This window comes from Eretmochelys imbricata, chromosome 7 (genome assembly GCF_965152235.1).
Source record: "Eretmochelys imbricata isolate rEreImb1 chromosome 7, rEreImb1.hap1, whole genome shotgun sequence".
Taxonomy (NCBI): Eukaryota; Metazoa; Chordata; order Testudines; family Cheloniidae; genus Eretmochelys; species Eretmochelys imbricata.
The window spans coordinates 46,595,111-46,608,821 of NC_135578.1; the positions used below are offsets into that span (position 1 = coordinate 46,595,111).

The 13,711-nt window shown below is 51.9% G+C and overlaps 1 protein-coding gene across 1 annotated transcript in view; it reads left to right on the plus strand.

Moving 5' to 3' along the window:
- GRM2 (glutamate metabotropic receptor 2) overlaps window positions 1-12,251 on the plus strand; it is a 36,866-nt gene extending 24,615 nt beyond the window's left edge. Inside the window, exons 3-5 of the mRNA XM_077821595.1 lie at window positions 3,366-4,429; window positions 11,362-11,536; window positions 12,178-12,251. Coding sequence (XP_077677721.1) covers window positions 3,366-4,429; window positions 11,362-11,536; window positions 12,178-12,251 — 1,313 coding nt within the window. The remainder of the gene's footprint in view (window positions 1-3,365; window positions 4,430-11,361; window positions 11,537-12,177) is intronic.
- The last annotated feature ends 1,460 nt before the right edge of the window (window positions 12,252-13,711 follow it).

Sequence of the window (13,711 nt, forward strand, 5' to 3'; positions counted from 1 at the left end):
GCCCAGTCTGGTGTCAGTGGAGCTGCTGTCCAGCATAACTAGGGCACAGTTCCCCTCTCAGTAATCTTATGAAGAGTAACGGGAGCAGGCTTGCCAGAGAACCTGTATATACTTCATCTCCCAGCTTGGCAATCAAGAGACCACATAGCGGGAGAGAGATTGCAGACTTACCTATATTTGATTTCATATATAAGCAGCCTTGGGCTGTCAGGCTTATGTCGGGGAAGTTAGTGCTGCTTAGATGAATGTACTGTATTATCGGTCTCCTTGGGGAGGAATCTCATGGAGATAAATGTACTATTTTCATGTGACGTGTTTAATACCAACTTGAGATAACAGCAGAGGTTGGGGAGTGAACTGATTGTCAAGTTGAAAGGATGTACTTAAGCGAAAAGGAATATGCATGTTATTGTTAGGTACTATAATATTATAAAGGGGTGAATATAAAACCAAGGCACGTTGGGGGGAAAAGTCGTTGAATATTTGCTCAAATCTGAAAGTGAATTTGGATTTATGTGTGTTTGTGACCCTTTTGTGTCCCCATTCTGGTAACATCTGAGTGCTCCTTTACTAGTGCAAATACAGCAAGCAAATTTTAGCTTGAAGGCTGGAGCAGTCGCTGAAAACAAATTCCAGGTGGTATATGCAGTTGTAAAATTAACAATGTGCAATTCATATTGTCTTTGGTTAATAAGTCATGTGGCATAGTATATGTTCCCTGATTGGACAGTTTATGTAACTGACCAACAGCATGAAATGTGAATATTCAAATGTTCGCAATATAACTTCCATATCTAGCTTTAGTTACAGACTCATAAATTAGTGACATAACTTTACAAATTGCACATTGCAGATTACATTGCCGCATTTGTAAATTGTGCAACCTACAGGCTAAGAACTATTTGCTGAAGGAAAATTGTGAATGGTTCTGAAAATATATAGCTTTGATAATGTTGGGATTTATTCGTGGACAGAAAAGGAAGTCAATTTGTTTGAAGAAATTACTTGTGAATTATTTGCTCAGCTCAAATCAGACGTGACATTGTGGCTTTGCAATATGGTGGGGAAATGAGATTGTTAACTCAAATACATTAATTAACATGTTAAACATCACTTAGCATTTAGTGTGGGCAAAGGCAGAGATTTAGTTGGTTGAGGATATTGTGTGATCTAATTGTTACCCTTCTGCCAGGTGGAGCCATCAGCAACAAGGGCTGGGTTCAGTATCTAGGGGTTCCTTTTCAACAATACAATACAAACTGGCTTGAGCCCCCACCCAGTGACCTGGGACAATTACACACCACCCCCTGGGCACCTCTAGGAGGCAATACATCCCCTCTCACAAGCACAGAGTCTGAGTGTAGCAAAATAAAAGGAGGGAATTAACTCAGCATTAATTTGGGAAAACACCTCAACTAGGGTTCATAAACACAAACCATGAGCAAAAGACCGACCCCCAAGTAAGTTGGGCAGTGTCCTTTTCCCCTCAGGGTCTTAAGTCCAGCAATCCAAGAGTCCCTTTAACATGCCCGTCCCTTCTCTGTACCCCAGTCACAGTTGCTGTCCTTGGCCAGTGCAGCCCCAGAGTTCAGAGGTTCATCCACAGAATTCACCTCCCACCCTGTGTGGAAGGCAAGGGGGGTAAGGAGGCACCTTACACGCTGCACTGCTCGGGCACTCGCTCGTTGTCACAGCGGCCGATTGCCACACCTGTGTGGAGCTCTGCTCTGGCCCTCTCCACCAGCTTCTCTGCTGGCCATTTGCCACGCCTCTCCACCATCCGGCCTGCTGGTCGCCCCTCTCCATCAGCTGCCCTGCTAGCCACTTACCACACCTCTCTGCCAGCTGCCAACTCACCAAGATGTCTTCAGGTCCCACCCCCACACACTTAACACAGCTCTCAGTGATTTCAGCTGTTAGTGGGGGAGCCTCGCTGCTGGTGTACACTGGGCAGTCTCTTGCAATAGAGACACTGTCCCAAAGTACGTCTAATACCTAGGCATCAGTGCTTTTCAGCTCTGCGGTGTGTAAAAAAACTCTCAATTGAGTCTAAATTAGATCTTTTATTATACCATGGAGAGAGGAAGGGTCAAATGGTGTCTAGGACACTTAACCAGGACCCACCCCATCAGGTACAAGCACCTAACCCCATCCTCACTCAACTCATTGGGCTTTGGAACCCAGGTTCCCTGCCTAGCGAGTGCTGTTCAGTTGAGGTTGAGTCCCTCCATCGGGGTATGCCAGGTACAGTTCTGCTGCCCTCAGTTCACACAACAAGGATAATAACCCTTCATTACTCCTGCCCTAATAACAAGGAGACTGGGGATCCAACACCAGCCACGAGTGATCATTTGGGCAAGCAGTCCCATCATGCTGAGCACCTAGGCAGGGTGGATGTGTCCATGCAAACAAGATCAGCTTGTGAAGTCTTTTTCCACAGCTCACCACTTGATATCAGGGGAGAGCTCATCCAGACTCTGCTTACATCATTAACAACTTCTAAAATGTTGGTCAAGGCAAAGCAAGTTGTGCTTTAGCACACCCAGAAGTGAGGTTGGGCTCCCGCATTGGTGACATCTGTCCTTGGAGCTAGGTGTCCCCCACACTTATGCTGGCGCTGATCGAGGTAGTGCACTAAAAATACAAGTGAAGCCATGGTAGCATGTGCAGTGGTGAGCGGTAGCATGGGCTAAGCTGTCACTTGGCCCCCATTGGTATGTACTCAGGGAGGCTAGCCTGGTGCCACTTATTGCTGCTGCCCATGCCACCATGGCTATACTTGTATTTTTAGCACACTAGTTCAATAAGAGCTGCCGTGAGTATGTCTACGCAAGCTGCAAATCACACTGCCAGCGCCCCGTGCAGATATAGCCACAGTCCCTATTGGGACCTACTAACTCATGTTAAAACTACACACTGACTTATCTTCACTAGAATCTTACCTCCTATTAATGACCACATGAGGTACTAAGGACACACCTTTTATCCCAGTGAAGATGCACCCTAAAGTTTCCTTCTCCTCATTAACGCATCCATGTAGCACATGCTAAAGTGCTACTCCCTTTGTCTTGCCTTAGGGTTTGGAAGATATTAATTAGGATAGGTCTGCGTGGCAATCACAGGGTGTGATGGCAGCTGGTGCAGACAGCCCTGAGCTAGCTTTGCTCTAGCTCGTTGGAGTATCGGGAGCAGTGAGTCTGGATAACATGAACTCACAGCACTCTTTTAAATCCTAGTCTAAACACGCCCCCTGAGGGAGGGTGGACGAAATGTGCCATGTTCCAATCTGTTGAGCATGAAACCCACTGGAAAAAAGCCCAACTTTCCTGTACATTGAATCTCTCGTCCTTTTCCTCCTCACCCAGCTCCATTCAGGCCAGCAGACACCAAAGGCATCGTTCGATTTGATCGCTATGGTGATGGAATCGGTCGTTACAATATCTTCAACTACCACAGAGCGGATGGGAGATATAGATACCAGAAGGTGGGCTACTGGGCAGAAGGGCTTACCCTGAACACCACCCTCATCCCCTGGGTGAAGACCTCTGTTCCTGTGTCCCAGTGCAGCGACCCCTGCAAGAAAAATGAAATGAAGAGCATGCAACCGGGGGACATGTGCTGCTGGATATGCATCCCATGCCAGCCTTACGAATACCTGCTGGATGAATTCACCTGCATGGACTGTGGTCTAGGGTACTGGCCCAATGGTACCCTGAATGGCTGCTATGAGCTACCACAAGAATACATCCGCTGGAAAGACGTTTGGGCCATTGGGCCAGTTACGATCTCTTGCTTGGGTTTCCTCTCCACCCTCTTTGTCTTTGGGATCTTCATTAAGAACAATGACACTCCCATTGTGAAGGCCTCAGGCCGTGAACTCTGCTACATCCTCCTCACTGGGGTCCTGATGTGCTACAGCATGACTTTCATCTTCATTGCAAAGCCCTCCACCGAGGTCTGCACCCTGCGGCGCTTGGGGCTTGGAACCTCCTTTGCGGTCTGCTACTCCGCCCTCTTGACCAAGACCAACCGGATCGCTCGGATCTTCAGTGGGGTGAAGGAAGGGGTCCAGCGCCTACGCTTCATAAGCCCCACCTCACAGGTGGTCATCTGCATGGCCCTCATCTCCTGCCAGATGATCATCGTCATCATCTGGCTCATGGTGGAGACCCCCGGCACGGGGAAGGAGACGGAGCCTGACAAAAGGTACATTGTCACCCTCAAGTGCAACAACCGCGACTCCAGCATGCTCATTTCACTGACCTACAATGTGCTGTTGATCATCTTGTGTACAGTCTATGCCTTTAAGACCCGGAAATGCCCTGAAAACTTCAACGAGGCCAAGTTCATTGGATTCACCATGTACACCACGTGCATCATCTGGCTGGCCTTCCTGCCCATCTTCTATGTGACCTCCACCGACTACCGTGTAAGTGATCCCTGCTGAGCAGAGTAGGGAACGGGAGGCCAGCAGCCTGGCTAAGTCCACTGGATTCCAGGGTCCTGCTCCTTGTTCAGTGGAGCTGGAGGTAGAGGGTTGAGGGTAGGTCCTGGACACTAGAAGACCAGCCTGCAGTTGGGAAAGCTGCCTGTGCAGATGAACAGAAGGGCAGTTGTCATAATTAAATTAGATCTGAGGACACTCTGGATTGTGGTTAAATACAGCATAGCAGGCCGCTAAGGGAAAGGAGGAAGGGCGTGTGTCTCTGAGGGAGGCAAATGGGAGAATATGGCTGGTAGAACATAATGCAGGCAAGTTCTGTGCAGGTTCCTTGCTATTCCAGTCCTGGGCCTCCATACCTGCCTGCCAATAAATCCTGATCCTGACCTGCTGCCTCCCTGCTATTTCAGCCCTGGGCCCCACACACAACCCTGCCAGTGCCCTCCAGCCTGACCTGCCGCCCGCCCTGCTATTCCAGCCCTAGGCTCCACCCCAGCGCTGCCAATGACCCTCCATCCTGCCCTACTACCCCACTACTATTCCAGCCCATGGCCCCACACACAGCCCTGCCAATGCCCCTCCAGACTGCCCTGCCATCCCCTACCCCCAATGCCAATGGTGGTTGGCCTTGTGCAGGACTCAGGGACCAGACCAAGACCAACACATTGGTTCCTCCTTTATTTGTTAATCTAAATGCTCATTAACCAGAGTCATCATTCAAGGGGGCTGATTTTCCAGCAGAAATTGCAAACCAGAAATCTAGAGGCTGAAAAAGCATGTCTGGAGAGGCTGTGCCAGACTTAGGCACCAAGTGACACCCCAGGGAGCAAGGGGCACTCAATGTCTGAGAGACCCACATCTCCTAGCCCAGTTCCCCCTCTCTGGCAGCTCTGCAAATTCAAAGGCTGAGCCAGTGGCGAAACACAGCATTAGTCCCGCTCCTAGAATGGATTCTGCCTGAGAAGCGGGAAGTGTCTAACCCCATTACTGATCACTGGCTCATTGCTGTAGTCTCTGACCTACAGGAGCTGGTAGTCCCGGAAAACACTGAGGAAATGTGTTTGCTCTTGTATTTCTGTAGACAACCAGCAGCACCTAGTGGCAGCTGAGATGAACATTAGAGAGTTGTACAGTGCCTACCAGGGTCCTGTCCGCCACTAGCCACTCTTCCGTAGAGAACAGTTTGAACGATGTACATTGGAGAAACAGTTTATAATGCTGTTGCGTGGCAGGGAGGTCTAGTGTGCAGAGCAAGCGGCAGGGAGGCAGGAGACCAATGGCATATTGGGCTGTATAAGTAGGGGCATTGCCAGCAGATCGAGGGATGTGATCGTTCCCCTCTATTCGACATTGGTGAGGCCTCATCTGGAGTACTGTGTCCAGTTTTGGGCCCCACACTACAAGAAGGATGTGGACAAATTGGAAAGAGTCCAGCAGAGGGAAACAAAAATGATTAGGAGACTGGAACACATGATTAGGGAACTGGAACAAATTACTTATGAGGAGAGGCTGAGGGAACTGGGATTGTTTAGTCTGCGGAAGAGAAGAATGAGGGGGGATTTGATAGCTGCTTTCAACTACCTGAAGGGGGGTTCCAAAGAGGATGGAACTAGACTGTTCTCAGTGGTAGCAGATGACAGAACAAGGAGTAATGGTCTCAAGTTGCTGTGGGGGAGGTTTAGGTTGGAAATTAGGAAAAACTTTTTCACTAGGAGGGTGGCGAAGCACTGGAATGGGTTACTTAGGGAGGTGGTGGAATCTCCTTCCTTAGAGATTTTTAAGGTCAGGCTTGACAAAGCCCTGGCTGGGATGATTTAGTTGGGGATTGGTCCTGCTTTGAGCAGGGGGTTGGACTATATGACCTCCTGAGGTCCCTTCCAAACCTGAGATTCTATGATTCTATGAGACCTGGCTTCTGATCCAAGTCATTTCTCCTGCCTGTAGGAGGGGGGTAACGATACTGCCTTACCTTGATGGGGTGGGAGGTAGGCAGTGACGCTTTTTGAGAGACAGCATAACCAGCAATATCTATCGCTAAGGTTGTCTGACCCCTTCTGTTACAAGACCCTGCTTTCAGTTGCTTGCAACTTTGCCAAACTTTAGCTCGCTGGGGTGAAATTTCCCATGCTGGACGTCTGCCTCAGGCTGATTTTTTGGGGTGAAAGTTGCAGCAAAAAGGTTTCAGCTGTTCCCAAGACCGAGATGAGGAAAGATGGGCTGGCCTTGCTCTTGTTTAAAAAAACCCCGCACATGCATTTTGCTCGGAAGTGTAGCGCCTCCATGCATTGATGCAGGGACTTGAAAAGGGGCAGGGAAGTCACTCCACTGTCACGGCTGTGCTTTTTTTGCCACCTCTGTGAATATTTGCTCAGATTTGGCCAAGTTATGAGCCTCTGAATATTTCAGTTTCCATTTGCTCAGTGAGTCAATCTGCGCTGAGCATGCTCCAGCCCAGGGCCTAAGCGGAGCAGGAATTGCTTTGCAAGCACCCTCCCGCTCCGATACAGGGGCTGCTGTCGGCTCGGGAGCAGAACTGAGAGCTGGGAACCCCCTCTCTCCTGTGCTCTCCGTGACACCAACCCACACTGGGCCCAGCAGTGAGGAGGAGAACTCAGACCACCTTTAAGGCAGAGGGATGACAAGTGGGTCCTGTGGGGAGAAGGGGGTGGCGAGGGGGGGAAGCCGGGGCGTGATGCCAAGGAGAGGTGAGGGGGACTGGGACATGGAGCTGAGCAGGGGAAACTGGGATTGGGATGAAGACTCAAGGGCGAGGCAGGAGGAAACTGAAACTGGGACATGGTGCTGAGAGGATGTGATGGAGACAGTTACTCCATTAACTCAAGAGGCCGAGGTCTGTGCAGTGATTCTAAAAGCTGCTGGTGATCCACCTGGGTGTCAATATGATTCCATAGGATGGATTGTTTTTTCAGTTGGCTTATTAAGAACACAAAAAGCTAAGTTAAAAGAACATTAAGGTTGCAAAGTCAAGCACTCAGAAGTTACCATGCGCAACCTTAATTAGCCCCCCCCCCCCGCCCCTCCCCGTGCGTAGGCACTATGACTTGACTGACAAGATCAGGTGCTAGTTTTTCCGCAGGACCCCGTCCCCATTCAGTGCACAGACTGGGCAGTGCTCAGGGAGTGAATCAGGGTCCTGTGGCTCATGTGCCTATTGTCTTGAGGACCCTGCCTCATTTGTTGCAGAAATTGGAAGGCGGGTCATGAATGAAATGGGACAGTAGGAAGAGAAAGGGAGGCTTTGTGGTTGAAGCAGATGAATGGTGCCATGGAGCATTGGAGTCTATCCCTGCCTCTGCCACAGATATCCTGTGTGATGCTTGGCAAATCACTTAATCCAAACTCATCCCACGTGATCACTATTACTAATTGCACGGTCTGCATTTTCTTGGTGTCTGACTTGAGACCCTAGGGTCTGAGCTGCAGAAATGCTGAGCACTCACAGCTGTGACTGAAGCCAAAGGGAGCTCAGCTCTGAACAAACGAAATGTTAAATTCTCTGAAAAAGCAGATCCCAGGCATCTCAAATTGGGCACCAAAAATTAGTGGGTGCTTTTGACCTCACTATGTCTCTGTGTCTCAGTTCCTCAGCTATAAAATGGGGATAATAATATGCCCGCATCTCCCAGGGCTGCTGTGATGATAAATTCAGTCATATTTGTGAATCACTCAGCTATTACAGCGATGAGACCCATAGAAAGGCCCATGCAGAAACGAACAATTCTGTCTCCAGAGCAGGGTTTGGATAGTGTGTGCAGTAACTAAGAGTTGGGCCACACATTGAGCAGTGAGGATAAAACAAAACATTGCCGAACTGCTCATTAATTGAGCACCATCTGTCCTGTGCCCTCAGTGAGGAAAAAATACTATGTGAGCATGTAATTAGAGCCTATCGTAATGCGTACGGTGGTTGAACTAAGGTTGCCCAGGCAACCTCAATTTTGGCATGTCCTAACTTCCGAGCGCTTGACTTTGCAGGTTTTCTGATGTAATATAATGCTACTTTCAGTGACATTTAGTGCAGGCGACAGTAAAAACCCTCCCTCTGCAGCAAGCAGCCTTTAATCTGGCATGGGCTTAGCATATATGCCATAAAAATCCAGACCAAAGGAGACGGGTTAAAACTGATGAACAGATGATAGGGGCTGAGGAAGATGTTCCTGAGATGACAGAGGGCCTTCTTGCGTGTGTGACCTCTCCAGAGCAGGGAGCGCCCTCCTTCCATGTTTGCAAAGCCCCAGGCGGGCAGGACTTTAAAGACTTGTCTTGGATTGTGGCACTTTGGGGAAGGCTCCGTGTTTTTGTTGCATGTTTGTACACAGTGGGGTCCTGTGGCTGGGTGCTACTGCAATACAGACCAGTAATAACAATAATCGTTTTACAAGTACTCAAGTGAAACCAGGAACTCACAGGGGAAATCAGAATCATGCCCTTAAAATCCAACTTGCCATCCCTGGAAATCCTGGCCTAAATTGCACGGATTATTCATCATGGCCCCTGGAATAGAATGACATTCCTGCTTCTGGAATAACAATTGATCTACTGAAGCCTTCCTCTCTCCCCAGTGTCTGTGGGTGATCCGAAAGATCCTGCCCTAGCTCCTCTGCTCCCCTGAATACACTCTGAGTATGATGATTCCCTGTTGATTTCAGGAGAGTTACTCTGGGGGAGAGGCAGACCCTCTGCTTTTACGTTACGGTATCCCTGGTGTCAACTGGCACCTCTACGGCTGTGTCGACCTGAGTGAAAATGGGATGTTTTCCAATCATGTCTGCGCCATTCAATTCCCCTGGAAGACACTTGGAGCTGGTTGTTGCTGTAGCTTTGGGGTTCTAGTGTTATGGAGGGACTCAGTTCTGCCCCTCCCTCCCTGAGAGCTCACCTTGAGTGGTTCTTGCTCCGTTTGTCCTGGGATAAAGCAATGCTCGGGGCCACTCATGAGGATGGAATCAGGCCCTTGGCAATTAACACCAACAACATTGCCTAGGAATGTGTCAGGAGTAATTGCATAGCCCTGGCTTTCGAACCCTCCCTTCGCTCCCCACTAGCCAAAGGCTGCCAATGGTGCTCACGGCTGTGCTGCCTGACACCCTTCTGGAGAGAGGGTGCAACTTTGGATGCAGCTGTTGGGAGCTGCTAAACTTCTCGGTATGGCCATGACACTGCTGCTGCAGGAGCCCATGCAGGACTCCTCCTTAGTTTAGCATCAGTCCTGCAGAGCTGAGGTGCTAAGGGCTGGAGCACCAGGGTTAGCTGCCCCCTTCACCCCATTTTATGGAGGGTTGGCATTTCCCTGGAGAGCTTGCTACAATCAGGGCTCTCCTGTAAGCTGGGTGTCTTGGCTATGAAAGGATTTGCCAGCACTGTCTGGTTTCTTGTCTGTGCCCTTAGAGGATCGTGCAGGCAAAACTCCCACTGAAGGCAGAAAGAAGCAGGAGTGCAGGTTGCATGCAGCATGTGAAATGGGGCCTGTAGTTTGGGGAATGGAGGAACCCTTGCTATGCAGCAGACCTGCTTTGGTCCTGCTTTGAGCAGGGGGTTGGACTAGATGCCCTCCTGAGGTCCCTTCCAACCCTGAGATTCTATGATTCTAAGACTCTGATGTGTGGTAGCAGGAAGGGAACTCTTCGTACTCGGAGCATCAGCCGAGATTCAAAGGAGAACGCTGCAAGGGGTGCCAGCTTCGGACTGCCACACCTGGAGAGCTTGAAGCTGTTCTGCTGAACACCAGAGAGGATGAGTAAGCGAGAGCCCCCAGTTGAGCTTGGAGCAGTCACTTGCAGGCTTCGGGCTGGTGCGGAAATGAGCGACAGGTGGAAGCGAATGCTGCTGAAGGCTAGGGGAGTACGGGAGCTCAGGAGGCAGGTGGCAGCATGCCTGTATGCACTGGGGCATGTGACAAAGCCTCAGGCACATTTTCAAAACGAGAAAGAAACCTTTCGACAGTGGCCGGCTCAGCCTCCACCCACGCGGAGCTCAGGGGCTGCAACTGTCAGAGGCTAGTGTCCAGAGGACAGGGTAACATGGAAAAAGTTCAGGAAACCTGAGGTCCCTTAGATCATGGGGAGCTAAATCCACAGCTGGGGCTCGATCCTCCTAAGTGCTGAGCTATCTGGTCCATCAAGGCGCTCAACACACACTTAACAACAGTAATAATTGCATCATCTGGGGAAGGCAGTGGGGCTAGTCTTGTGCTTACGGGCTTTGAAGGATCAACAGCTTTGCATGGCTTTAAGCACTAAGCAAAATTTGGTAGATTCATCTAAGCTCCACCTGGAGTTTTTGGAGCTGAAATTCAAGGTGAAACCAAAGGGCGGGTCAGGGTGTGTGTGTGTTTGTGCGCATATGAATGCATGCACGCCACCCTCTTCTACCCAGTTCAACAGCTCACAACCAATCGCGTTGTCTGCATGAAACTTTGCAAACCAAAATGGCTGCATCTGTCCTCTGCTGTACTGTGGGAGTATCTGTAGAGAGCTGGAGTTTGCATCTGTTTAGGATGTAGACAAGAGGCCGTGTCTCTCAGATCAGGCAAGAGTTTCAGTGAGATCAGGAGATGATAGGGGCTAACCACAAAGCTGAAGCTGGATCCAAACTCCTGCAGAGTTCAGCGTCGGGGCTTTGGTTCTGCCCAATTTCTGCTGGGGTGGGGAAAAAATAGAAACTGTTCCAAGGAAGCTGGTGAGTGGATGTCCCCTCTGAACTTATGCCAGCTGTGCGGGGGTTTGCAGGATGTGTAGCCAGGGACAGTGCCTTCAGGCAGGTCAGACGCTAGGTGTGGCCTTTACTCAGTGGTGGGTTGGATCTGAGCACCACCCCGTCGTGTGTGTGTGGGTGGGTGAGTGGCTGGGTGTGTTTCACTCTGTCTCTCTGGGCTGATGTCTCCCATCTACTCCCCGCAGGTGCAGACCACCACCATGTGCATCTCCGTTAGCCTCAGTGGCACCGTGGTTCTCGGCTGCCTGTTCGCCCCCAAACTCCACATCATCCTCTTCCAGCCCCAGAAGAACGTCGTCAGCCTCCGCGTGGCCGCCAACCGGTTCAGCGTGACTGCAGCAAGCTCCAGCCACTCGCACGGTGAGTGGCTGGCAGCCCCCCCGGCGCCACTCCCTGGCCCTTCCTGGGCCTGGAGCATGGTGCCTGTCCTCCTGGGATAGGAGTCCTGTCACCAGAGGGCTGAATGCTGTGGGGGGATGGGAGCACGGCCCGCTGACCCTGGGCACCAGCTCCCTTTGGAGAGCTTTGCAATTCAAATATCAGTGGCCAGTAGAATTGAAAATGTTACAAGCCGTTGAGTGGCCCCCTCCCTGTAATGCCATACGCTTTGTGCGGCTGCTAATGCTGACATCTCCTGCATGTTTGGGGACATGCATGCCTCCCTGACGTGTAATAGCCACTGCCACCTCCCTGGGGGGAGGGGAATCTTTGCAGGGCAGGAGGGGATGGTCGCTGAGAGGCAGGGGCAGGCAGCCCCAGTTTGTGGGCAGGGTGAGAGGGGGACATGCCCCGGAGGGAGGAGGGGACAGCCCCGGGGCATGGGCTCAGCAGCAGACTGTGCCCTCAGCCCCATGGCTGCATGTGGGGCTACAGCACCTGCTCCAGGGTGCTCTCTGAAGGCCATGGGGAAGACAGCGGGGTGCGCCAGGCAGCAATGGTGAGGCTGGGACCCAGGCCCAGCTGCTGTTCCATGATGCCTCTCTGTGTTCTTCCCCCACCAGGGTCGGCCTCTCAGTCCGTCCCCACGGTGTGTAACGGCCGCGAGGTCGTGGACTCCACGACCTCGTCCTTATGAAGCGCCCCGTGGCCCCATGGGCACGGGCATGGTCCCCAGCACAGACCCCCGCACGAAGGGGCAGGCCTTTTTCGTTCCCGTTGGGCCTTTTGTTTCTCAAAGCTGCCCTCCCAGCTGCTCGCCGATGCCGTCTTGCTTGCTGGGCCAGCGTTCCCCAAGGAGAGGTGCTGTCGCGTGAGAACTGGGTGCCCCCTTCTGCTGCCCTGCTCCCCCGGCGCCAGCTCAGAAAAACACAACCCTGCTGGGGCGGTCGTGATCGTACTGAATGGACCTGCTGGGGCATGGAGGAACCATGCCCTCTCCCTGAGGAGCCAGCACTGAGCCAGGTGGATCCCCTGGCAGGTCCACCTGTGTTACCTCTTGCTGGCCAGATTACCAGAGAGAGCAAAACCCAAGCATCTGTACCTCCCCACTTCTCTCTGCCCTGGAATAGGGTCAGGGGAAAGCCCACAGATTCACACTGGCTGCTCCGATCTCCCCCTTCCCCTCCCCGCAAAGGAAGCAGGACCCTCCCCCCCTTGAAAGAGCAAATACCAAGGGGTCTAAGGTGCTATGGCTTGAAGAGAACAGACAGGCCCTTCTCAAAGACCACGCTGCCCAGCGGCGCTGGGAAGGAATTCAGACTGAACTAGCCAGGGGGCTCGGGGCTGCTGCTGATTTTGCCAGGAGATCCCTGGTTGGAATGCGAGCCCCCTGCCTCCTCTGAGTTGAGAGAGACTCACTTTGAAATGGACAAACAGGTGCTTCCAAATCAGAGACTTCTGAGCAGAGAGCTCGCTGGGGCTGACCCCAGGAACCTGGGCTGATCCCACGATCCTCCTTCTGATGCATTACCTGACTTGGCTAGAGGGACTCTACCCAGGGTTGCCTCATGTGCGGGACTGTAGGGTTTTGTTTAGCAAGGACAGTTGGGGACGGGCACAGTGGCTAGCCAAGGAGCAGGGATAGGGTGAGGGGCCCCCGGGAACCAGGGTGAAGAGTGGCACAGGAGGGCTGCCCTGTCAGTGCCTGGTGTGGGACACTGACAGAGGAGGGTAGCAGGGGCCTGAAACAACTCCTACAAGTGGAGAAATGATGACGTATGAGAACGGAGGGAGAGATCTGAAAATAGGAGGCCAGCCAGACGCAGAGAGCGAGTGAGGATCCGGCAGCCTGCAGCCCTGGGGATGACTTCAGGGGAGCTGTGTGTCCTGCCCCGGGAGACTGGGCCTTTCGGGTGAATGAGTCCCACAACACAGAGAGCAGGGAGGAACCAACCCCCAACACATGCTTCAGGCCCGCTACCCGGGAGGGTGGGCGCAGCTGCTGCTCAGGGGGCGGGGGAGAGGGGGGCACGGCCTGCTGCTCCCCACTTCCACAGGGGTTTGCATCTGTTGTGTGCTGGAGCCATTGACCATGCAGCCTGGTGTCCAAAGGTGCTCCCCGCTCTTTGCCCCTACAGGCAGCAGGAAAACGACATT